At 35.6% G+C, this 27824-nt stretch overlaps 1 protein-coding gene across 5 annotated transcripts in view; it reads left to right on the top strand.

Moving 5' to 3' along the window:
• Positions 1-27824, top strand: part of KIAA0586 — a 105166-nt gene that overhangs the window by 63468 nt on the left and 13874 nt on the right. For 3 of the 5 annotated variants that reach the window (XM_082450320.1, XM_082450319.1, XM_082450321.1), the window contains 2 exons: positions 8691-8845; positions 12417-12525. In XM_082450320.1, coding sequence (XP_082306446.1) covers positions 8691-8845; positions 12417-12525 — 264 coding nt within the window. Of the gene's footprint in view, positions 1-8690; positions 8846-12416; positions 12526-21691; positions 24252-24830; positions 24928-27824 lie in introns of all 5 variants that reach the window. The other 2 variants (XR_014260762.1, XR_014260763.1) reach the window with 2 other exon arrangements.

The following is a 27824-nucleotide window of genomic DNA, read 5'->3' as shown; positions in this document are numbered from 1 at the left end:
TTTTTTGGTACTGTTTCCATGTTGAATGCTGTATTCTGTTTTGTATTATAATCTACAGTAGTGTTCCTAATCTGAATTAAGAAAAGCATAACTATTTTCAGGTAGGGGCTTACAAAATTTCCTTATTAAAAAGGGTATTCATAATTGAAAAGTTTGATAATGACTTTTTCTATAGTATTTATAGCAGTATTTCCCCAAAGTGTTGGTCTGTGAATCACTGGATGGGGCATGAGATAATTTTGGTAATATGCATGTGTCCACCTAAAATTTTTTAATAGTGATGTATTTATTTTAATATATACTGGAAAAATATAACCAGCACATCACAACGGTGACATAACAGATCTTGCGTAGGACAATGTTAAATTAGGTAGTACTGTAGAAGTTCACTCTTCTGACTCAGTGCTCAGTGTACTCAGGACTGTTTTGGAATTTTATTAACTAAACTTTCTGCTGTAACACTTTGGGAATAAGAGTAGAATAGAGAATACCAATTTCTAGCATATGTAGTTGATTTTCATTATCTATAGTACTTACGTCGTATAGAGTCACCAGAAACATTGAATTAGCAAATACTGAGCCATTGCTTCTAGGGGAAATACAAGGTTAGGTTCCTGTGAGCCTCTGATTATAACATTTTTGACAGTTGATCAATACATAACTTTGTTTTATGTGTGTTTCTATTTAAGGACACTTATTTAATATATATTGTTGATTCATTAACATTGAATCTCATGGCCAACAGCACTTAACTCATTCCTGACTGACACTTATCTAACACATATATTTTTTCTGTAAGGCCCATCGCAGCCTTCTTGCACTTAGGTACACTAGAGAGCACTTCTGCACTATGTTTGGGGGCCATTTTAAACACCCACAAAATCACCAACAAAACGTTCAAAAATGTGAAAAACGTGTCACTAAATAGACAGCGAAAAAGAACACTTGTTCACGGTGTAAGAGCTGATAAGAAAGCAGAGCAGTACCGTGTTCCACTTCATCTGCTGAAGTGTGTGTAGGGTGATTCAGGTTTCTGCTGCTCTACACATGTCCACAAATGACTGCGAACGTGCTGTGAGTATTGATTTCAGGGTTACAAATAAATTTTATCAGATAGGTGAATTTGCAAAAATGGAATCTTCAAATTAACGAGGATCAACTATATTTTCATTTATTGATTTTCTCATGCCCATTGCTGCATTCTCTTAAATGAAAAGAACTTCTGGAGGCATGCAGATTTGCCAGAAGTTAGAAGAGGAGATGCCGGAAGTTAGGAAAACATTGGCACAGAGTATGAGCGAACACCTTATCATTCAGAACTGAGAGACATTCAAGACTGAATTTTCTATGGGAATAAATGTAAATTAATATTTGAATTATTTATTTTATGTACATAGTAAGAGTATTAGTTTTTTTACATTTTAAAAAATTAGGATTCAAAGTGGCATTAAAATATGACTTCTATATTTGTATCCAGCTAACCGTGCAGAGTGCAATTAAATAGAATTGACACTAGATGGCTCTCGCAGATCACTTGAGAGCTGCTTGGTACTTGGCGAACAAAGAGGTACTTGTTAAATTGTTACAGAAAATAAAAATAAATAAATAATAAATGTTACAGAATAAAATCCATGAGGATATATCCTGCTTAGCCCCTCATACCCTGGTATCACCTAGGAGATTACCTATAGTACAGTTCATTTTTAATTGTAGGCACACTATAGATATTTATTTAATTTAATTGGAAAAAATAATAAGTAATGTGGCATAAGATTGAGCATATAGATGGGTCAGTATGACAGAGTGGCTAAGAGTCTGAGCTTTTGGAGTTTCAGAAATCACTTTGAATTCCAGCTCTGTATTTTTGGGCAAGTAACAATCTTTCTGAGCCCAAGTTTCCTCATCTATCAAGTGGGGATAATATTAATGTATTAATTACCTATTGCTATGTAACAAATTACCCCCAAATTTAGCAGATGAAGACAGCAAACGTTTATTATCTCACACAGTTCTGAAAGTCACGAATCTGGGAGTGGCTTAGCTGCACGGTCCTCAGGATCTCTCATGAGGGTGTAGTCAAGCCGTTGGCTAGAGCTGCAGTCGTATGAGGGCTTCAGCTAGGGTTGGAGGATCTGTTCTCCAAGCTCACTCCCATGGCTGCTGGCAAGATGCTTCGGTTCCTCATTACTGGAACCTTTCTATAGAGCTGTCATGACATGGCAGCTGGCTTTTCCCAGAGTGGATGATCTGAGAGAAAGTGAGCAACCAAGATGGAAACCACGATGTCTTTTATAACCTAGTCTCAGAAGTGACATGCCATTACTTCTGCCACATTCTGTTGATAACACAGACCAATCCTGGAGTAATATCGTAGGGGACTACAGAAAGGTGTGAATACCAGGACCCAGATGTTAGGGGACCATCGTGGACGCTGCTTACCACGAACAATATCTACCTCCTAAGGTTATTAGGGGTGGGTAGTAGGTGACAACGCGCATAAAATAGTTAGCACTGTGCTTGGCACGTGATAACTGTTACTATCTTTAATAATGCTTGGAGGATGTAAAAATATCAATACCTTCTCCAGTGTATTTAATGGAACCAGAAACTATCCACAGTTGCTTAAAAGGAAGGTGCCTATAGAGAGCTAGTTTGTTCCTCTTGCTTTAAGTATTTTGTTACATTATGTTTACTGTAGAAGAATGAGTCCCAGTGTATCACTGTTTCTGCTACTGGCTAATCTCATGCCTTTCATGTTGATTTTTAGTAACTTTGTTTACAGAGGCTCAGCTATTCTTACCTTGCCTGTCCCCACCCCTGCTCATCTTCAGAAAGCATCCTATTTGCAACCTATAGTCCCCTACCACTGTTTCTAATTCTGAGGCTTTCAGGTTGGGTTGAGTAACAAAAAGATGCTAAATAAGGTTTGAAGAATTGTCTCGAGAACCCTAAAGTGTAAACTGGTATTTTGAACAAACTGTGAGGACTCTGGGACTTACTACCAATTATAGCTCTTCATTTACTCAGAAAACTTGTATTGAGTACCTACTGTGTACTCGGTACCAATATATTAGTACAATATTAGGGTCTTGAGATGCAGAGGTAATAGACATCTGCTCTCAAGGAAGTTTACAAACTCGTGTAGGAGAATATGAGACAGCAATTTTAATATTGTGTGATTAATGCAACAACACAGACTGCTTTGGGAGTGCAGAGGAGGAACAGCCCACACATGAGAGCTCAGAGAAGGTTTCCCACAAGAGCCAATGTGAAACTGAATCTTAGAGGAATTAGCCAGATGATGAAGTGTGATAAGCACGTTCCAGTTTATTCATTTACTTATTCAGAAAATATTTTTTGAGTGCTTGCTCTGCTCTAAGCACATTCTAGGTGGTAGGAATATAAAACCTGGTAAGACCTTATCCATAATGAATTTTTTCTCTAGTAGAGGTAGTAGAGAGAAGGCAAAAGCATGCAATAAATGACTGTAGTTATTGTGAAGCAGTCCGTATAGGATGGGGGTACAGGTCAGTTGTAACTGGGGAGGGCAATCAGGAAAGACTTCATGTGTGAGGAGCTAACTTGAAATGAGTTCTCAATGATGAATAGATGTTTGCTGTGTAGTAAGTGTAAGAGAAACCTCCGAGGCAGAATATGCAATGAGACAAGGGGATAAAGTTAAAGAAAAAGAAACAGTGAAACTTAAGTGGGGAAATGTAAGTACTTTATCAGTGAATTAGAGTTTAGGATGCAATGGGATTGGAACAGTAGCAGAAACCAGGTGGATATAGATAATAATATCAAGTGGTTTTTAGATTTACTCTAAGACAGTAGAGATTCGTTTGTGTGCAAAACGGAAAGTATCCTGAAGAGCCGGAAGCTGGCATATCGGCCACCTAAGTGACCCTGCCCAGTGTCTGCTTGCTGTCCTGCCTGAATGGGTCCTCAAGCCAAGGAGCCACCCTGGGCCTATTCAGGTCCCAGCTGGCCCTCCTGGCCAAGCCCCTCTTCCTCTGGGACAAGAGGGGAAGGGGCAGGAGACGGGGTTCCAGCTCCAGATCGTTCAGCGCCCATCATGGAAATAAATTAAGTTTCTCAACATAAAAAAAAAAAAAAAAAAAACGGAAAGTAATTCCAATCTTACTTTATATTTATGCCCATGGAAAATTCAGTCTTGAACTTCTGTCAATTCTGAATGTTTTGTGATATTCACAAATCCATTAAAGATTGTATGTAAATGAGTGACGTGATCATATTTACCTTTTATTTAGCAAGATCATGTGAGGTGCAGTGTGATGGATAGATTGGGGAGGATTAAGACTGGAGACAAGGAGCCTCTGGCTTAGACAGTTATTAAAGTAAACCTGGTGAGACATTATTCAACAGCGAAGAAATATGAAAAGGGAGACTTGAGAGACATTTGAGGAGGAGAGTGGACAAGACTTAGTTGAATATGAGAGGTGCAAAAGAAGAGAGGGTCTAAGATGACTCCAGGTTTCTGGCTAGAATGATTGGATAGGTGGTATTTCCATTCACTGAGGGAGGGAGGGATTCTGGAGGAAAGACAGAATTAGGAGGAAATAAGAATGAGTGGGGTTTCATCTATGTGGAATTTGAGGTACCTTTGGGTTTCATACAAATGGAATAATTTATTAGACAGGCAAGAACCAAAGCTGCTGCTGGCACTGGCAATTCAAGCAGACTTAGTCTTCTCTGAAAGTCTACCATGGTTGCTTTTTCAAAGCAGTAAGATTCTAGAAAAGTAAAATTAGGGATTTTAAATTATGATTAATTAAATTTGTCTTGAATGGAATAATACTTTGTGTCCCTCTTACAAAGGGCTAACTAATGTACATTACACTCAATGAGCATACTTTTTAGAAGTGACACAGCAAGTTCAACATTGTGATTGCTGTCATGGAATCCTTTCCTGATCCCTTATCACTGGGTTAGGTACCGTCAAATATGCTCTCTGTGTAGTCCTCTAATGTCGCCTGCCTAATGTTGCTCTTATCACACTGATTTGTAATCTCACTTGAAAATGGAGACTTTATCTTGTTCACTGTCATAGCCCTGTCATCTAGCAGAGTATGTAGCATAGTCAGTAAATATAGGTTAAGTGATAGGGTGTTATATGGGCTGAAAGCTATTATGCACTTTCAATGCTTTTGGGAGATGTTTGATTATACACTTTCTTGGTTTCTATATTTAATTTTTTTCTTCTTTTATCACAATCTACCTTGTGTCTTTTTTAATTAATTTTTTTCTTTACACCCATACATCAGCCACATATCATTTTACATAAAAATAAAATATGATTATATCATATATTACTTTAAGTTATGGACTCTTTTTTTTTTTTAAGGAATTCCTTTATTTTTATTATTTATTTATTTATTTTTTGGCTGTGTTGGGTCTTCGTTTCTGTGCGAGGGCTTTCTCCAGTTGCGGCAAGCGGGGGCCACTCTTCATCGCGGTGCGCGGGCCTCTCACCATCGCGGCCTCTCTTGTTGCGGAGCACAGGCTCCAGACGCGCAGGCGCAGTAGTTGTGGCTCACGGGCCCAGTTGCTCCGCGGCATGTGGGATCCTCCCAGACCAGGGCTCGAACCCGTGTCCCCTGCATTGGCAGGCAGATTCTCAACCACTGCGCCACCAGGGAAGCCCCTAGACTCTTTTTTTGAGTGCTCTTCATCTACGCCTCCTCCTCACATTTTCTCCTGTCCCACTTTATGCCTTAACTCGTGTTAAGATTCTGGTATGTAACCTTCCTGGGTTTTTTTCCTTATGCATATATAATAATTATATACACACACACATACAGTATACATGATAGGTACATATGATGTGTGTGTAATCGTTGTTATTTTGCAAGTTGAGATTGTGTCATGCCCACTCGCCTGCATTTTGTTTTCACCCAGTAAACCCTGCAGAAATTACTCACGTCAAGTAGTAGTGCTTAAATTCATCTTTTTATTGACTTTTTATCCACTTTTAGTGTGGATTTCCAATAATGTATTCAGTCATTGCTCTGTTGATGAATATTTACTTTATTATCATTTCGCCCCTACTATAAACAGTGCTAAAGTAAATATTCACACATGTGTATCGTAACATATTGCTGCATTTTATATTTAGGGAATAGTTTCCCAGAAGTAGTTACTGGGCCCAAGGGAAAATATATTTAAAAATTTAAAATAGATATACCAAGTTGCTGTCTTAAAAATTTAAACTAATTTATTTTTATCAGTAGTATATTACAACCTTCCCCCATATCCCTTCCAGAAATTGTGTTTACTACTATTTTTATTTTTGTCAGTTAAAGTATAAAGATATGGCTGACAACTGCTGAGCTTATGTTTGTTGGCTATTTGTATTTGCTCTTCTGTGAATTACCTACTTAAGTTTTTCCCCCGTCTGTTAGGTTCTAAGTTTTTCTTGTAACTTTGTAAGACCTATTTCTGTATTTTAGATATTTTCTATCATCTGTATTGCAAATGTCTTTTCCCAAATTTGTACTTTGTTCATTGACATTATTTATATTCTTTTCCATATAATTTAGAAAATTTTATAGAGTTATTTACATCTTTTATACTTCCTGTGTTTTCATCACGTGGTTAGGTTTCCCCCAATACAAGCTTATACATGTAGTCTCAGATTCTTTTTGCAAGTTCATTATTTAGTATATATTTATATTTAAGTCTATCTGGAATTTATTTTTGCAAGTGGTGTAAGGTAGAAGTTCAATTTGATTTTCTTCCAGATAAGTAGTCAGTTGTGCCAATTATTATGTATCTTTTTCCTACTGAATTGAAATATCAACCAATTTGTATATTAAATTCTCATAGATGTAGGAATTTTTTTTTCTCGATTCTTTATTCTAAGTATTCTAGATTCCTTAGGCTCTAAAACACATTAGACTACTGTGCCTTTATGGTACATTCTGTTATCTGATAGGGCAAGTTTACTTTTAAAAATAAATTTTCCTGCTTTTCTTGACAATTCTCAGGCATTTATTCTTCCATATAAACTCTAAAATTATGTTTTTCAATTAAAAATCACGCTGATTGGAATTGTGCTAATTTATGTATTAATATTGGAAGAATTGACATTTTTATATATATGTATGAAAATACATTTTATGTATTTTACTATTTGTCCAGATCTTGTTTTGTGCTCTTCAATAAGATTTCATAATTTTCTTCATTTTCTTCTTCTATACCTTTCTTAATTATTTTACAGTTCTGGTCACTATAGTAAAAGATTATTTTTCTATTTCTAAGTGCATATTGCATAATATAGAGAGAAACCAATGATTTTTGTATATTTTTTTAGTATCCAGTCATAGTACCAAACTGTCTTATTAATTCTAATCAATTCTTTTTCCTCACTAGGGACTCTAGGGCTTTCTAGGTATATAATCATATAATCAATACAAAAAGTTTTTATGTATGTATGAATTCTTTTATCTTAATTCATTTGCCAGTCTTAAGAAAATGTAGGAAAAGTGACATAGGAATAGAAAAAGCCATATCAGAATATAAAAAGGCCAATATGAGGCTTGGAACAATGGTTGCTCTAAATGATGGATGTTATTACAATTATTTAAATTAATCTTATAAATAAAATGAGAATAAAACAGGTAATAATTTTGAGAAATTGTTCTGTGTAGATCAAATTCTGGAAGGTAAAACTTAAAAGTCAGTGTATGTATTCTGCTTTATGTAAAAGCCACCTAAAAATGTAGATTAACATAAAAAAATCAGAGAGTGATTATTTGCTAAACCTAAGAAATTGTCAACATACTGCCTTTAAATGGAAAATACCTGTGGGGTCTTTAAAATATCATTTCATTTAAAACAATTTATGTATAGTGCTTCAGGTCTATTTCTACTGATTAAATTTAAAAGGTGACCATTAATTAGGAAAAACAATTTTCTTAGAAATAATTTAGCAAGAATGTGAAATAAGGAACAGTGACTAGGAGTTGAAAGATGAGGATTTTAGTTCCTTTTCACCTCTTAGCTCTGATTTTTTGACAGTTAACTTCCCTGAGCCTTACAGGGAAAGACAGTTATAAAACTATCGGATCCTCCTGCCTTACAGAATGATTGTGAGATTCAAGTTAAATGAGATAATATATGTGAAAGTGCTTGGAGTATAAAATGTAATGCAAATGTACAGTGATATTATTAGATAAATATTTATCTCCACTCTTATTGTCTTCTTTTTATTGATTTGATTGAGATGTCATTTGGATGAGGAAAAGAGGAGCTTGATCTTTTGAAGAAAAATACCAGAACAGAACTAAGCAATACCAACATTTTCTAGTCAGGAAATTGCCCCTTGATTTAAGATTACATTTTAGATGGAAAGTATTCTATTGACTCTTATTGATAGAAAAGGTAATCTGGAGTGTTAGGAGTTGGTGTGTAGGAGTGGATGTTGGGTGTGGACTGCGTGAACAGCTTGCTGATTGGAACCTTAGAATAGTCCATAGGTTTGTTTGAACATAGGTACTTTTTGCATTCTCTATGAGCTTTGGTTTTAATTGCAGTGAAGCCTTGGTGACATGTATTTTCTGTTGAAGTACTTCTAATTCAGCAGGTAAGAAATATTGGTAATTTTAGCCAATTTTTCTTTTTCTAAGAAATAATTTATTTTAACTTTTTGTTTACATACTTGATAACAGATGATATTTATGAAGATTTATGTGCTAGTCATGGTCCAATGAGTTTGGGAGAATTGGAGTTGCGGCCAGATCCTCACCTTGCCCTTCCCACAAAACTTCTGACAACACAAGAAGATGATGGTAAATTATCAGTGGCAGCTGAAGATTTTCCTCAGGTACCCGATGAATAGCACTTGTACTTTACTTAAATCAGAATGGTAACAATATTGCCTTAGCATAGAACACTGTCAAGAGCACAGTCTTTGGAGTCAGACAGCCTCAAATCATGCCTCCTTTTTTCACTGACTCAAGCCTGGCTATAGATCTTAGCTCATCCAATCTCTAGCTGTGACCTTGAATACATACTTAGCCTTTTTCTAAGCCTTAATTTCCTCATCTTTAAATTAAAGATTAAAATAATGTATGTAGAAATGCCTATTACCGAGTTAGATAGCTATTATCATTTACACCTCTATATTCCCATGCAATATCTAGTTTAGTAGTTTGTGCATAATACGTACTCAATAAATATTTATTCTATTAAAATTTGTGAAGTGTGTTACCGTGAAAGCATGAGATATTTCATACCGAGTTAAGCCAATGGCCCATGCAATCTTGTGTACTGAAAAAGTAGGATAATTACTCTCCAAGGTGTAAAAAAAAAAGCTCATGTTAAATTAAATACAGTTTTTTACTCTGTGTAATCTCACTGTAGATTAATTTATTCAATAAATAGTCATCATGGTATGGTATTGTGTTGCATTGCATGGTGTTGAGGGTGAAAGCCAAAAGTATATAAAATAAAGATTGCTTATGGAACACACTATTATGTAGGGTTCAGTATTAATAACCTGTGACCAAGCAAACATCAGGAAAAAACTAGTAATGAATAAATATCTGTTAATTAATTCTGTAATAAAAGAAAAATTGTTTGTGACCTTGGGTTAGGCCAAAATGACACCAAAAACACTATCCATGAAAGAAAAAAAATTAATAAACTGGTCTTATTAAAAACCAGAACATCTGCTCTTCAAAACACACAGTTAAGAGAATGAAAAGACAAGCTACAGATTGGGAGAAGATATTTGCAAATCACTTATCTGGTAGAAGGCTTATATGCAGGATATATAAGGAACTCACAGAATTCAATATTAAGAAAACAAACAATCCAATTAAAAAATGGATAAAATCTTTGGACAGATACCTTACCCAAAGAAGATATACTGATGGCAAGTGAGCTCATAAAAAGATTCTCAACATCAGTAATCGTTAGGAAAATGCTAATTAAAACCACAGTGAAATACTACTACACATGCATTAGAACATCTCAAATTAAAAAGACCAGCATGCCAAGTTTTGTCAAGGGTGTGGAGCACTTAAACTCTCATATGCTGCTGGTTGGGAATGTAAAATGATTCAACCACTTTGGGAAACAGTTTGGCAATTTCTTAAAAAAGTATTGATAAAATGAACACCTACCATATGACCCAGACATTTCACTCCTAGGTATTTATTTACCCAAGAGAAACTACCACATATGTCTAAGCAAAGGCTTGCACATGAATGTTCATAGCAACTTTATTTGTAGTAGCCCCAAACTGGAAATAACATAAATATTCATCAATTGCTGAATGTACAGGTTGTGGCACATCTATAAGATGGAATACTGCTTAGCAATAAAAAGCCATGGACGGACTTCCCTGGTGGCGCAGTGGTTAAGAATCTGCCTGCCAATGCAGGGGACACGGGTTTGAGCCCTGGTCCAGGAAGATCCCACATGCCATGGAGCAACTAAGCCCGTGCACCACAACTACTGAGCCTGCGCTCTAGAGCCCACAAGCCACAACTACTGAGACCGTGTGCCACAACTACTGAAGCCCGCGTGCCTAGAGCCGGTGCTCCGCAACAAGAGAAGCCACTGCAATGAGAAGCCCATGCACCGCAACGAAGAGTAGCCCCTGCTCTATGCAACTAGAGAAAGCCCACGCGTAGCAGCAAAGACCCAACGCAGCCAAAAATAAATAAATAAATAAATAAATTTATTAAAAAAAAAAAAAAGCCATGGACTACTGATACGTACAGTGACATGGACGATTCTCACAAAAGTTGTGTTGAGGGGAAAAAGCCAGAACCCCCACCCCCCAAAAATAGTGCATACTTTACGATTCCACTTCCATGACATTCTAGAAAATGCGAACTAATCTATGGTTATAGGAGGGAATTCAGGTTATTTTGAGCTTGGTGGATATGTTCATCATATTATCTTGACTGTGATGGTGGCTTCATGGGTATATACATATGTCAAAGCTTAGCGAATGATATACTTTAAATACATGCAGATTATTGTCTATCAGTTATACCTCAGTAAAGATATTCTAAAAAATACAAGAAAGATTGCTCTCCTTTAATTATTGGCCTGTTTTAAAATAAAACTGCAAAGTGTTACCAGAAGAATGGCTTCAGAAAAATTCATTTGTTAGATTTCCTTTATTAACAGAGAAATATGGCTAGTACTAATACTAGCACACACTTGTTTATAGTGCTTACTCTGCCTGAGGCTAAGTTCATTATGTATTAATTCATTTAATCCTTTTAACAACCTACTGAGGTAGTTATTATTATTATCATCCCCATTTGATGGATGAGAAAAATTGAGGTATTGAGGGGTTAAGTAACTTACCCAAGGTCAAAGCTACATAATGAGTTAGCCAAATTTGAACACAAGCAGTTTAGCTCCACAATACTCAGCTCTTAATCCCTGTGGTTAAGGAAGGGAGCCAGTACGAAGGTGCTAAATTGAAGCAGCACAAAAGAGTCATAGTACCCATCTTAGAAATACACACCAAAATAATATTTCCTTCAGGGAAGAAACCTATATGACTAATGGCTCTAAACTTAGAAGACCAGAGGTGAGGCTAGTTGTTATTATTGCAGTCTAAAGCTACTCATTTTTACCTGTAGATCAATAAGTACCTGCCAGAACTGGAGTGGTTACATTTGAGTCCATGTGGACAGGTGTTTCAGATTCTCCTCTGCTTGTATCTGTTGTTAAGAGTTCAGAGATACCTTTTTAGGTTCCTGTCAAATTATATCTGACAGTTGTTTTCAGAGACTCATTCATAATTAGGCTCATAAAACAGGAAAGGGGAGAAAGAAAATGGCTGAAGTCATCACAATTTGTAATGTGTGATTGTGAAGGAATTTGTGACTACTGTAAATTTCAAATTTCGTTAGGTGGTAGTAAGGAAGAGAGATGATGGGGCTTATGGTAGCGTGTACTTTTCTTGAATGGCAAAGGAGGATAACAATACCTACTCAACACTTGTGAGAATTCAGTGATGTTATTATACATAAAAGCTCTTTGAAAATTGCAGTACATTATGCAGATTTTCATTTTATGCAAAAATGGTTATATGGAAGTGCTTACAGTCAAATTAAGTTTTTATCCTGTCTAAATCCATCATGTATGTATCTAGAATAGTTGATTTATAAGTAGCTCTGAATTCTCTAGGAAATATAGAAATGATTTGAATATCTGAAATCTGTGTATATTACCCATATCTTTTGAAAGATTTTATTTGCAATATCTTTTCTTTAGTAATATGTACTCCATCACCCATTTGGTAGTTAGAAAGCATGCATGATATTCAAATTTTATATAATAAACACCTAAATAATTTAATTGCTCAGATCTTTTTAAAGTAACTTAAAAAATAATATTATGACTTCATGTCTTAAATTCTTCAGTACCAAGAAGAACAAGACCAAGATGTTAAGCAAGTTGAACACAAGCCAGTTCAAAGTCGTTTAATACGTGTAAGAAATAAATGTGATATTTCACTTTCACAGCAACAAGGTAAGATTTGTTTCCTTGTAATAATATAAGAGTTTGATATATGTTGTGATATTGAACACATATATAATGAGAATTCTTTTATATAAGTTTTATTCTTATTCTCTAGGGTTTTTTTTGTTTTCTTTGATTTAGCCCTTTGGGATAAAGAATCTGGTATTGTATTTGAGTGTATATTTGTTAGTTCTTTTTACCAATAAACACTATTTCTAATGGATTTTAAAAACTCTTAGGTAGTATTTATTTTAATCTTACCTTTTGGTTCTTGTACAATTGAATGTCAGTGTCTTTTATCTGTGTATAAGTCTCTATCTGTATCATAGTTGTCTGTTTTAAATTATAATATGATAAAGGCAATGGTTATGGTTGTTAAGGAGCTTTGTAAAGGCTATTTATGTTGTGTGGCGATTTGATCAACAGGTACAACTTAAAAAACAAAGAACTCAAAAAAAAAAAAAAAAAAAAAAAAAAAACAAAGAACTCATGTTAGATGCTATCATATGAATGAACTTTTCTGTACTGCTTGATTACCAAAATTGTGTGGCTAAATGATTCCACAATCAGCATCACAGCATTTTGATGTTGTCTTTATGTTTCTGCAAAGCTGTTGGCCTTGTGCTTAGTTTGCCTTCTGCTTCTTCGTCATTTAAATTTTATATAACCTAAATTCTGAAATTTGGCAGTAGAAATTAAGATGTCTTCTGTTTAAAAACTTTTGTCTACAGTCCAGGTAGAAGTATTAGGAGTATTTTGAGCAGTAGAATGTTTTTCTTCACTTTTGTAATTGTGTTTTTTATCTCATATATTGAATGCCAATATAATTACAAATGTAACTGTTTGGCAGTTTGGGGAGGACCTAAATGAGGAAGTGCTTAAGATTATGTTATATGAGGTTTAGGTTTTTACTTTTCTGCTTGTTTTCTGTTCATTTCTTGCTCCAACTTTTCAGAACTTTGCCCTCCTGACCACTTTTTAAAACCTAACAGTGGTACAATAGTGTTAGTATCATATTTTAGAATCTTATGGAAAATTACCTGTAACACTTTCCTCATTGTGTTTAAAAATTAATCATGACAGTATATAGATATGAGCAAATAAATATTTCTAAGATAATATCAGGACTGACTTGATGTCCTTCTACTGAATTCTGTTACCATTCATGGTCAATGACTGTATATTTAATTTAGTTTTTTAAAAAAATTATAATTTCTTAAAATTATAAATGAATTTTGTCTCCTTGGAGAATGTTGTATATAATAAAATGATCATTTTTCTCACCTGATAGGAAAATATCTTTGGTAAGATTTTAAGGGTAAATACCTCTCTTTAAGAAAGTGACATTGTTTTCAGTTTCATGTATATGAATGTCTGACCACAAGATGGCAATATTTAAATTTTTGACTTAACAACATGTCATTAAATAATAGTGTGCAGTTAACATTTAATGTCAATAAAAATCATAAGAAAAATAAAAGAAACCAATGTGTTAGCTAGTAGGAGGAAGTTTTATTTAGAAAGAATCTAGAACAGTTGGATTTAATATGTGTAAGAATTATTTTCATTTAATTTTACATGCAATACAGAAGTTAGGAGAGCCTCAGGCCTATGTCAGTTTTAACCAAGATAAATAAATATCCAGTGGGCTATAGATAAAACATTTTAAATAGGAGCCAAGTGTTTCACTCTATAATTGATACATGTCTCCATACTAAATATTTTTTGAATGAATACAATTCCCTTGGCAAATATAGTCAGTTATGACTTTTTCCCCTATAAATTTTGTGGATTTAATTTTTTTCTCTGATGAAGCTCTGATACACTGCCAAATGTTTCAAAGAATAAGAGAGTCAGAGTGCCAAAATAATCCTCTAGGGCTTTCACAACTTTGAGTGACCTTGAAGGAATTCAATCCCATCATACACAAAGGGCTTGAAGATAATGAAGGAAATTCACCTTATCACAAGGGAATCAAAACCACATCTTTTCTGGAAGATAAATGCTTCTAAGAATACTTGAAGCCCAAATTATGGCTATTTCAGGAAGAAGTATTATGTATTTCACTTTGAAATGCATAGTAGTTTAATATATGTATATAAAGAAATCAAGCCGTTTACTAGCAGTAGCAGTAGTTTAGTGATCATCCATTAAAAATTGACTGAAGATATGGTAGGACATAGGTTCTAGCACTATGCTTCTGGGAGATCTGTAAAGTACTTGTCTCCTTCCTCCGCTTGATTATTACTTTCAGATTTTAATACAAAAGAGAAATTGAATTGAATTCTGAAAGGTAATATCCGTTTCTTTTGGTATTTAATTCATTGGGTATATTTTTGAGCACATGATACCACTTATCTGATTCTAAGTCCTGATTAACGTGTCTAACAGTTTTATAGTGAAAGCAACTTTTTAAGTAATTTAGTAAGTCATTAAAATTTTTTTCCCTTTCACTGTGCAGTTAACTTTCTTCAATACAAATGAGAGACTAGTTTTCAATCCATTTATTTGTTATGAACCCAGGAACAATTAAATTCTATAAAGTGATGTATTAAAATAGTTCACTTTTAAAAATATTTTTCTTCTTTAGTTTTTCTCTTAAAATTTTAAGAACCGCATAATAAAGAATAATTAGAAAGTCAAACAGGCTATACTATAATCATTGGGGAAAAATTAGAACATATGTTGTATGGTTAAATGCTAGGACAGATTAGTTGTCAAAGTTGTTTGAAAATCACAGCATTCTTCAGTTTTCTTATTTGTAGATGATATATGTTGCTCAGAAAATATGTATCAAAGTGCTAAAAGTAATTACTAATGTAATTGCACTAATTAATCAAAAGCAGGTTACATTTTTGTGGAAAATCACAATAGGTTTTTTTTGACATTATGTCCTGAGTTTAATTCCTAGCCATCGTAGCACCTTTTATACCTTAACATACAGTGATTGTGACTTTAGATATGTGAGAATTAGGAAATTCAAAGCTTATATATATTTAGAAGTCATTTCTAGCCATATGTGCAAATGAAAATTTTTGCCTTTGTATTTGAAATATAACTGAATTATAATAGCTCAAAATTACAATTGATTTTAGTAATTTTAAAATCACAGTTAAAAGTTTTTTAAATTGATTTTTTTTCTCATAAAGTATGACAGTGATTTAAAAGCCATGTGTGTAGATCTCTGATAGGGAAGGGATGGGGCACAGAGTAATAAATCTGCCCCAAATCCATGAATCCAAAGGTGTAATCTGAATAAATGTGTCTTTCACAAATCTATGCTATTATTGATTAATAAAATAGAAATTCACTTTAAAATGTTGCTGAATGTGGGCGTTCTGTTTCCACCTAGGAGGAGGAAAGTGGAGAGTGTCTCTTCTCCTAACTGTAATAAAATGTCAGATAAACTCTAAAATCATAACATTTCTTGAACCCATCAGAGAGCTTATGATGTAGAGCAACTAAGTAGCCTGAAGTCCACGGAAAGACAGACTCTCCTCCTGAGAGATGAGACACAAGAACCCTGTCACTGTGCCAGAGCACAGTCACAGGAAGAGACACCACGCACCATACAAGCAGATAAGATGTATTTGACTAGACTTTTCTTTAATGAATTGCTAAAGGCCAAGCATAGAGCCATTGGTAGCTACTGATACAAAAGTGGTTCACTCCCACTTGCAGTCCCTTCTCCACAGACCTCTAGAAAAAGAAAGATTAGGAGACTGGAGAGATTCTTCTTCACTGGTGCAGGCCTGGAAGAGAAGAGTGGCCGCCACTGCCAGAAGGACTGAATTCTTTCCAGCATAACGCTGATACCAAAACCAGGCAAAGACATTACAGGAAAAGAAGATTATAAACCACTATCTCTCATGAACATAGACAGAAAATTCCTCTACAAAATATTACCAAATTGAATTGAAACTTCTTATTCTTCAACATTCAGCTGCATTTTCCTGAGTCCTTACTGAACCTCCATTTGAAAATGGCTTATTCATCCCTAGCCCCACCCTCCAGATCTTTGGTGTCCGGAACATAATCATAATCTTAACAATAGTTTCCATTTACTGAAGCCTTGCTGGGCACTCTATGCTATCTCTTTTATTCCTCATAATACCATGCCACGCAGGTAATGTGGCATTTATGTGAGAAAGGGTAAGGTTCATGAAGGTTAACTAATTTTCCCAACGCACACAGTTTAGCAAATGAAGGTCTGGAATTCAAGCCCATATCTACTTGAGGGCAAAGCTGATGCTCTTTTCCTTGTTTTATACCATTTTATTGAGTAAGCACTTAATAAATATTTGTGTGACTTAACAGTTTGTGGCAAGAGCTGCCTTTACCATCGCTGTGTTCTCCAGACTGATTATTTAAAGTTTCAGAGAAAGTGATATATGGGATAGTTTTGTGGTTTATTTATTAAGATAGGTTTTCCTATTTATTTAATAGACCTTGTTTCCCAACATAGCACTGTGCTTAAATACAGTCAGTGATCAATGTGTTCATTGAATTGAATTTGGTAATTCATTCCATCATTTGCTTTTGACACCAAACAACGTTTAATGCTGTTATTTAGTAAAAAGATACAAGGAAGAAGAAAAGGAGAAAAATGAGAATAGTTCCTTATAATCATTTCTCAGTTGAAACTTTTTTTTTTTCTTTTTACACACACACACTGTATTTTATTTTTACAAGAGAGAAATAGACTGACACCAAGCATTGTACATGGATGACCACAACAAAAGCAACAATGATTGCAATTACCAAACATGAAACACACTCATACTATGTCATAATATTGACATTCAGTCCAGTAATCCTCCACTGTAACAGCTCCTTTACTTTGCAGTGAAAATTGATTTGTATATTCTTTGCCTCTGAGTCCTTGTGGGATTTTTTTTTTTTTAAATTCAGAGAGAAAGTCACAAAAATTATACTCATCCTCATCCGTTCACTCCTCAGTTGAAACTTTTGAATGTAGACATGGTACAGACAGCCACGGTGGAATAATGTAAAGTCATTTTTACTCTTCTAAAAGGTTTTGTGATTTCTTTTGTAGTATAAAAATTTTTCATTCTTTGAGGACATGTTAGTTAAGCAAGAGGAAGGGGCAAGCAAGCATATGCTCAAGGGTAGAGAAAGTTAAATCGGGTCACATGTTAGTCAGTGGGCAGTAGTTTTTAACTCTAAATGAAAGAGAAATAGTGTGAGCATTCATCCACTCATTCTTTTTTTTTTTTTAAATTGAGATATCGTAAAATTTTCCCTTTTATAGTGTACAATTCAGTGGTTTTTAATATTTTTAAAAAGTTATGGAAATTCCAGAAAATTTTCTTTGCCCTAAAAGGAAATCCCATATTCATTCGTATTCATTCTCTATTCTCCCCTCCCCCCAGTTCCTGTCAACTACAAGTCTACTTTCTATGTCTATGGATTTACCTATCCAGCACATTTTATGTAAATGGAATCATACAGTATGTGGTTTTTGTGTCTTGCTTCTTCAACTTAACATGTTTTCAGGGTTCATTCATGTAGCAGATGTCATTACTTCATTCCTGTCTATGGCTCAATAATGTTCCATTGTACATTTATTTTTAGGTCAGTGTTTTTAGCATCCTTTTTGTGTAAAGGACTGTAGAAGGTGCTTTGGAGCTAGAGAGATGGATAAGACAAAACATCTGCTCTCAAGGGATAAGAAGAAGAAAGGGTGTAGTTTGAGAAGAATAATTTCTTTAAAACACTGAGTCTCAGAAATAATTTGTTAGAATACTATGAAATTCAAAAAGACAAACATCTTTATGTAATCATACTGTCAAATTGTCACTTTTTTCTTATAGTGCTGAAAAAATAAACACATGGCAGCAAGTGTGTTAGGTCAACTTGCTGATTGTCTTTATGTATATACATTTCTTATATTTTCTGAATGGATGGAGGTGGGAGCTTAAACCATATGAGAAAAGACACTCTTCTGGCACATTAATGAATTTTTGTCATAGATTATTATTTCAACTGTTCGTTCCTGCAAGAAAGGATTTACACCTTTGATTTAAAAAATAGAAATATATACACACATATATATATATAATCTAGGAGATAAATGTGCTTAACTAAGGCTATTCCCTAAAAATAAGCAAAATGCAAAGAGGATTGATAGGGAAAATCTATTTGAAAAGACACTGAAAATTATTCAAGGATTTCCATAACATTTTCACTTGTTGGTGCTACAGTGATTTCTTTTTCTATGTAGGAGTATTTTAATTGTGGAAATTATTTAATTTTCTTATTGTTGTAGAATTAATTATACACTGTGTATGGAGCACATAGGTTTTTCTCAAGTCTTTGATATTAAACCTGTCTCACCAAATACATATACCAGGATTGTTTTGAAGACTCACCAGTATTCCAGAAACCTCTGCAACCCTTTCATTGTTCTTGGCCAGATTTCCTGAAACCTGACTTTAAAGTTTTTATGCTGTTTTTTTAAGAAACCAAATTGATGTAAAACATGATTTAAACTATTCATTAAACTTAGTAGCCTTTTTATTCAACAGCCACTAAGCAAAATTTAACCTTCCAAAATAATCACAGAGGTAAGTGTAGATTTGATAATATCTTTATATTTTAATATCAATGAAATACTGAACTAGGAGTAAGAAGATCAGATGCTACCACTGATCAGAATTATGACTTTTGGTTCTGTTGGACTGGGGATGATCCCTCTGCGCCCAAGAACCAAAGGTCATAATTCTGATTAGTGGTAGCATCTGATCTTCTTACTCCTAGTGTAGTAGTATTTCTATTATACTACACTGCCCTCCTCCAAGTAAAACTAACAACATTGACAAGTCAGTGTATTACAGATGCTTTTCTTCCAATCAACAGAATAATCATTTAAATTTTTTGTGATTTTAGTTTTATATAAATAAAATACAAATTAGATAGACTATTTCAACCACGATAACAATGGATTATTCTACTAACCCAGCTCTACCCTAAATAAAAGAGAAGCTGGATTATTTCAATTCAGAATGAATTAGAACAGAGAAGTAATATTTTTATACTTGTAGGATGCACTACTCCTGGATTGTTTGTTAGTCTCTAATACATTGTCTCTCAAACTTTGACTTAAGAATCTCTTGCATTTCTAATTTAAAACGCAGATCCCCGGCTTCACCGTGAGACTCTGATCGGTTGCCTGAGGTGGGGCCTGGGAATCTGAATGTTAAACTAGCACCCCTGGTCATTCTGATGCAGAAGAAGAAGGACTATCCTTTGTGAAACATTGCTTAATGACTCCAGATGTTCATGCTGATGTCTGTTCTACTGTAGAATTTGAAGCACTACAGCATACAGCTTGTACTCTGGGGTCAGATTGCCTGGGTTCAAATCCTAACTCTGCTAGCTACTCACTAGCTGGTGACCTTGGGCAAGATACTTAACCTTTCTGTGCTTTTCTCATCTGTAATATAGTATCTATTCCAGAAGGTTGATATCCTAGTGGAAGACAGGTAGTAGTGCACTTAGAATAGGACTTGACACATATTAAGAGCTGTGAAAATATTAGCTATTATTAGCATGACTGTCTCCAGGACACCTCTCCTTTTTTGAATACTCATGTTGTAATCAGCTCTTCTTTAACAGATAGTCGTTGAATCTATATTGGTTCTGAGCTTTAAGGACGTTGGTGAGAAAATGCTAGAGATGGTACATGTTCCATATAGTGTTAGGGAGGTAAAGTGACTTTCAACAAATTTTTTTACTCTTCAGTGAATATATTTAAGATAATTTATATTTATTAAACCTTGAGGACTTAAGGACATGGGGAGGGGGAAGGGTAAGCTGGCACAAAGTGAGAGAGTGACATTGACATATATACACTACCAAATGTAAAATAGATAGCTAGTGGGAAGCAGCCGCATAGCACAGGGAGATCAGCTGGGTGCTTTGTGACCACCTAGAGGAGTGGGATAGGGAGGGTGGGAGGGAGACGCAAGAGGGAGGGGATATGGGGATATAAGTATATGTATAGCTGATTCACTTTGTGATACAGCAGAAACTAACACAACAATGTAAAGCAATTATACTCCAATAAAGATGTTAAAAAAAACAAAACAGAAAAACAAACAAACAAAAAAAACCTTGAATTTTTTTACAAAATTTTTAAATTGATTTGCATGTTGGACAATTAAATATAGTGAAGCTTATTAACCAGGATGATTTCCAATCTATAATCCTATCTATTGGCAAGTGACTGTTTTGGTGAATTGCGTTCTGTCAGCAATTCTCTCATTTTTTAATCCAAGAGAGAAACTGATAACTCAAGAGCTCAGTAATCATTTATGAGCTGTTGCATCCTGATTAAAAGTAAGGATTAAAATTAGGGGCAATATTGGGTACACATAAAGGTATTAAAATGATTAAATTTCTTAGGGCAAAAACCCTGTAACTCTAATAGCAAAAGGCGATATAATTTCATTGTCATTCCTAGAAACCTTCCTCATGTGTTCTTGACAAACATTTTTCACCTTTTTATTGTACTTACATATTTTATTTTACTAAATTAATACTTTAAAGTTTCTTATCCATAATAATTTTGCTTTTTACCACTATTATCACTGTTATTATTGACGTTATATAGAATAAGATTTTATTTATATAAAATGCCCTCAATTTTTGCCTTTGGACTCAGCCTTTTCCCTATCCCCACTCCAAACAAAGGTCTAACATCATCTGGGTAGGCTTAATACTACTAGCTTTATTACAGAATCATTAAAACATTTTTTTAAGTGGGAAAAATCTCCCAAGATCATCCTTTGCTACAAAAAACAAATAACATTGGTGAAGTAAAAGCCATATTTTTAACCATGTAATTCATATGTAAACATGTAATTCAGGCCTAATGGCAGCTTTTGAAGACATGTTCTACCAAAGCAAGCCTGTAGTGATTCAGAAGTGAAGTACAAATGAGAATCATAGACACTGTTTAGAGATGGGAGGGACAAATTAAAATTTAAGCTTATGACTATGAAGTCTTCTAGGCAAGTTTTATTGATTTTGAACAGTGTTTATGATGTCTTTAAGAAGAAGAAATTCTAAGGGGATCGTCTTTAAACAGTTCTCATTGCTGGTCTAGAGAGAATTCAAGTTATTGACTCTCTTATTTCCCTTTCGTACATAGAGTCATCTCCTTTAAGGAATAGAAGAGATGAAGACCTGGACTTATATGATGTCGTTCAGAAGTAGTAGGGTACTAATTAGCTGGAACTAAGTTTTCTAAGATGGCTTTTTATCACCTTTCATCTTCTCTAGATTTTCTTTTCTCCTAGAAACCTCAATTTGTGGAAGAACCTATATGTTGGGGAATAGTGAGTTCTCCTTGGAGTATGTAGCGATAGTTGTCTTATCCATTATACAACTTACTACTTCTTTTCTCTTTCTTCCCCTAACTATCCTGGCTGGTTTGAATAATGGCACAGGAAGCTGATATTGTGAGGTAGTTAGTGCATCAGTTAATGGAGCCACTTCAGTCGTGTATTCATTCTCCCACCTGTACTGGGACTTCCATTTACTCAGTCCTATTTCTCTTGACTGGCTATTCCCCGGGCCCTGTATTTTGCCTGACCTATATGGTTAACCCATGTAAATACTGTCTTATCACCATCCAAGACTTGCGTGTCTCTTTGATCTGTGCTAATCCCCATTCTGGAGTCCTCCTGCTTTCAGGGGTCTCTGATTTTTTTTTCCCTGGTCATGAAATCCTCTGAATGATGATGTGATATGTGCAATTATAACCTGTTAGCAGACTGTGCTGTGCGGCTTGAACTGGACTTTGGCCAGTTCCCCAGTAATTCTTTTAATTTCATACTGATTTTAGCTTCCAAATAGCACGTATTCCATCCCTTCTTCCCAAACCCTTAATCCCAATTTTATCCCCTCAATTCTCTTTTTTTAATATATATATAAATTTATTTATTTTATTTTTAGCTGCGTTGGGTCTTCGTTGCTGTGCGTGGGCTTTCTCTAGTTGCGGTGCACGGGCTTCTCATTGAGGTGGCTTCTCTTTGTTTTGGAGCGTGGGCTCTAGGTGCGCGGGCTTCAGTAGTTGTGGCTCACGGGCTCTAGAGTGCAGGCGCAGCAGCTGTGGTGCATGGGCTTAGTTGCTTCACAGCACGTGGGATCTTCCCAGACCAGGGCTCGAACCCGTGTCCCCTGCATTGGCAGGTGGATTCCCAACCACTGCGCCACCAAGGAAGCGCCTCAATTCTCTTTTAATATATGCTTTTGTTTTTCTAAGTTCTACTCTTTCAAATGTGTTTCAAAAGTTCTACTCTTTCATTTATAGCTACTCTAGCTCCAACTTCTTATGGCTTTACATTAATCCTTTCACTTTTTTCCCCTTTTGGGTTGAAGAAAGAGCCGTGCTTTTTAAAACCTCCTTAAAGGTAACTCTTCCACCTGCAGCCTTGATCCCATCTAATTTCTCCTCTTGACAAAGGGAGAGGGAGAAAGATATAATCCTGAGAGAAGAAAAGAGTAAGTGCAGAGAAAGGAAGGGAGGGAATAGGAGGAAGGGAAAAGGTGGGGTTACATGAGATAGTAGAGGGGAAAGGGAAAGGGGAGAAGGGGAAAGAGCAGGGGGGCAGGGGAATGAGGTTGGAATAAGCAGGATCATTCATTCTTATCTACAGAATGAGGGCTGGGCTTGATGATTCTTCAGGTCACTTGTGGCCACACACATTTCATAATTCTATTTCTTCTCAACCCTCATCCTACTACACTTACCAGTATCTCCTAAGCTCCCCTCCGCCATGCCTTTCTCAGTGTCTTCACTTGGAACTGTACCCTCCCTTGCCCTCTTTCACCACCTTTCCATCCTAGAAACAAACATTCTTGGTCCACTTTGTGTCGCTGAAGGGCCCGTACTATTTGGTATATACTTCACTTTTAGCCCTTGCATCATACCTTGTAGGATTATTTTCCTATAGCCTCTCCTTCTCTAGAAAGTAAATTTCTTAGAGACAATGGCCTTGTTTCATTCATCTCTGCACCACCTGCTCTGTAGCACAGCACCCTAAATGGTAGGTTCCCGGTAAATGTTTATTGGATCAAATGTATTAGGTAGTCTTATTCTCCCATCTAGTGCAAAGGCCTTGTTACCAGTTTTCTTCCTTTTTCTATTCATTCTTGAGTAGTTGCTATGTGCTGGGTACTGTTCCAAACCTTGGGGATACTGTGGTGAACATAACAGTTGAAATCCTTGCTTTCACAGAGCTTACATACTTGTGTACATCATAGAAAAAAGTAAATTAATTTACAGCAATTTCAGATGATGTTAAGTGTTGTGAAAAACTAAAAGGTTTACAGAAGAATGCCAGGTGTCAACGGGCAAATGCGGAGTGACTACTAATGTTGGAAAGTCAGCATTTTGCAACCATCCTAGCAAAGATTAGATGGGGCAAAGGTCATCAATGAATGCTAAATGTAGAGGGAAATTTTAATAAAGAGCAGGATATTTGCATGGTCTTAAAGTATCTCCTCATAGATTGGTTCATTTAGTAGAAAGGGAAAACATAGGACAGTACCCAGAATGGATGATCAAAATTAGTATCGCCATAGAGGAACAAATGAATACTGTGTGCCTCCGGATGGGATATCTGAGCACATAACCTGAATGTAGTCACGGGGAAATATCACACCAATCTAAAACGTGGGGAAGAAGTTAACAATTGTGAATCTGGGTAAGTGAAATATAGGTGTTCTTTATACTATTCTTGTAATTTTTCTCCAAGTATGAAATTCTTTCCAAATAAAAAACGAAACATTTCTAAAAGGTATTGCTTTATTTATTTTAAAAATAATGTCTATGTCAATTTGTATTAATATTTCTACTAGTATCAATTTAAAAGAACATAAAGCAGGGTGATGAATAGTGAAGGAAGCAAAGTAAGTGGTTTGTTCCTTTAGATCATGTGGTTAGGGAAGTCCTCTCTGTAGGAATGGCATTTCCATATAGAATGAAGGGAAGGAGAAATCTTGCAAACATTTGGGGAAGAGTGTTTCATCTAGAAAAAGTAGGAAGAATGAAGGTTTTAAGGTGCGAATGAACTTGTTGTGCCCAAAGAACAGCAAGAAGGCCAGTGTGGCTGGAGGGGAGTGTGCAAGGGAGCTGTGGTAGGAAATGAGATAGGAGATGTAGGCAGATCATGTCGAGCCCTGCAGACTCTGGGAAGGAATTTGGATTTCATTCTGAGTGTGATGAAAAGCCTATGGAGGATTTAGGCTGGGGAATGACGAACTCTAATTTACATTTATAAAAGGTTCCCTCTGGCTTCTAGGTGGAGAACAGACCATAGGGAGACAGTCATGGAAGCAGGGAGATCAACTGGAAGACCGTTGCAGTATTACACATGAGAGGTGATGGTAGCTAGTGGATGGTGCCCTAGTGGAGGTGTCACAGTGGTCAGGTTCAGGCTATGTACTCATGGCATATACCTGATAAAGCTGAGGAATAACGTTATTTTAAAAATTACTTATTAAAGCAGATTAGATGTGGAATGTAATTGAAAGCAGAGTCAAGGATTAATTACTCCTAGATTTCTGGTCTGAAACTTACTGGGCAAATGATAGTGCCATTTACTAAGATTAGAAAGACTGAGGAAGGATGTGTTCACGTGTTCAGCCTCAGTTTTTAGGGTGGGAAGAGTCAATGAAAATAATCTGGTTAGTGCAGCAAATGCAAATTGGGAAACCTGAGTTGTGTCTCAAGTGCCACAGTAATTTTCACAATTCCACAGATACATGTCTTCTCTTTTAAGAAACCAATTTTTTTATTATGAAAGTATGAAACAAAACAGGTTTACTTAATTATAAAAATGTTCAAATATGTACATGAAAAATGCTCTTATTTTCAGAGTTTCTTTGATGGGCTCCTTATTCATCACCTAAAAATAGTGATTACAAATATATGGCTTTCTTGGAGGTGGTGGGGTGTGTGTGTGTGTTTTTTTTCCCCTAAATATTTATTTATTTATTTATTTGGCTGTGCCGGGTTTTAGTTGCAGCATGCGGACTCTTAGTTGTGGCATGCAGGATCGAGTTCCCTGACCAGGGATCAAACCCGGGCCCCCTGCATTGGGAGTGCAGAGTCTGAACCGCCGGACCACCAGGGAAGTCCCTTGGGTGTGTTTTTTTAAATTAGTAGTAAATGCAGAGGCCCAAGTTGTGCTGGGATTTCCATTGGAAAAAGATGCAGTTACCTGTGAATCATTTTCAGCTAGAATGCTATTTACTATCTTTTAAAATAGCAGAACAAACAACTCTGTTGTGGAATATATACCTACAAAGTCTTTAAGTGAAATGTTATTGCCAAAAGTTATCTTAAAATCTAATTGTTAATCTCTGTTATATTGTCAGCTTAAGATGGACAGGTACTTTTTAGTGTGATGAGACTCAGGTAGTAAGGTTATGGAGAACACTGGCACTTTTTTCCTGTGAATATAATTGCAATAATACTGTCCCATCTAATAAAGTCAGGAAAAAATCACGTAGGTAGAAATGTAGTTCCGAAAGCCTGTGATTACTGCCTTCGTGTTATTCTGCCTACGTTAAAACAAATCAGACTTAGGAAGTCATGGAAATATTATGTTGGATATTTTCTAATTACTGTGTCAGCCTGATAAATCATTTTCTAAATTTGCCAATTTCTTGAAATAGCTTAACCTATGTTCATAACACTTTACAGGAAGCAGCATAAAATTTCTATGTCGCCATATATTTCTCTTGGTGTCACAAAAATATATATTGTATAAATGAAATGTTTTTCTTTGGCGAAAAGGCCTGTACACCAAACTACAGTTAATGAATACAAGAATTAGAAAGCAAAACTTCGTTTAGTCTGAGGAAAAACAATTCTTTAAACTGTAACCACATGGCCGTTTCTTGTTTGCATCAACTCTGGGTGACTGTTATTGTCTTCTGTGAATTCTCTGGGGCAGGGGCCTGACTTTGTTGAATGAGCCAATTGTTTTCCTTTGTGTTGCCCATCTAGTAAGTTCCCATCTGGTTTGTATCAGACTGTTTTCACAGCCAACAACTGCTGCCTTCTCTATATCCTGACACTTCAGGGCCCCATGCTATCAAAGCATGATGCGATGGCCTTGCTGGCAGGGCCCATACAGCTGTGCCTCACAGCTTGGAACTATTACCCAGAGTAATGGTAACATAGAACTTGGACTGGCCCTTATTCCCATTGGTGTCGTGTGTACACTGAGCAGAAATTCCCCCTTGCCTGCCTGCCCCCTCACCCCGAAACTTACTAGTCAACAGAAAGTCTTTAAAGCTCTAATTTTAGGATATGAAATAGTGTTGTTCTTATTTTCTAGTGGCTTCCTGTATTTGAAAGCTCATTTTTCATTCTTTCATTCTTTTTCCAAAGTTACCAGGTCTGGCCTTGAGGGAAGTGAACTGGTCACTATGTCACATTTAATTTTTGTTTCCAAATTTAGTTAGGAATGACTAGATATGGCAAAATCCACTGTAAAGACTACACAAATAATACACTGTATTTTTAGTGATAGTCACAGGCCAGAACTTGAGAGAGGTTTTCATATGAGAATTTCCATCTCAGAAAATGGATTTTCTGTGTGTAAATTATAGAAGCTCTTAGATTCAAACTGTTAAGTAACTATATTAGGGACCTACATTGCCTTCAGCTTTGTTAGTTATCAAATATCATTTATAAGAATGTGATAATAGTGACCTTCTATAACAAGCTGTGGCCTCACATAATTAAAGTTATATGAATTACTGTTGAGTAAGAGTTATAGTTGAGTTTAAATGTAGTTATGATATCATTGCTTTATAGACATAAACTGAAACAGCAAGCATTTTTTTTGTATCCAAAATAAGGAATTAAGTGGCTTTTACAGGATGTGTTAATATTTTTAAAAATATTTATTTATTTGGTTGCATCGGGTCTTAGTTGCGGCAGGCAGGCTCCTTAGTTGTGGCTCACCAGCTCCTTAGCTGTGGCATGTGAACTCTTAGCTGTGGCATACATGTGGGATCTAGTTCCCTGACCAGGGATCGCACCCGGGCCCCCTGCGTTGGGAGCGCAGAGTCTTATCCCCTGCACCACCAGGGAAGTCCCAGAATGTATTAATATTTTAGAAATGCTTTTAGAAATGCTTTCAAGATTAGTTAAACTGAGATTGGTTTGTGCTTTCAATTAAATTGAGTGGGTGATTGTTGTAAACATCAAGCATCCTAAGTAGTAAGTCAAACTAGACTTGTGAGAGTCAAACTAAAGCAAC

This window comes from Balaenoptera physalus, assembly GCF_965194825.1.
Source record: "Balaenoptera physalus genome assembly, chromosome: 2".
NCBI lineage: Eukaryota > Metazoa > Chordata > Mammalia > Artiodactyla > Balaenopteridae > Balaenoptera > Balaenoptera physalus.
The sequence above is the reverse complement of the archived record's forward strand: the minus strand, read 5'-3'. Positions and strand labels throughout refer to the sequence as shown.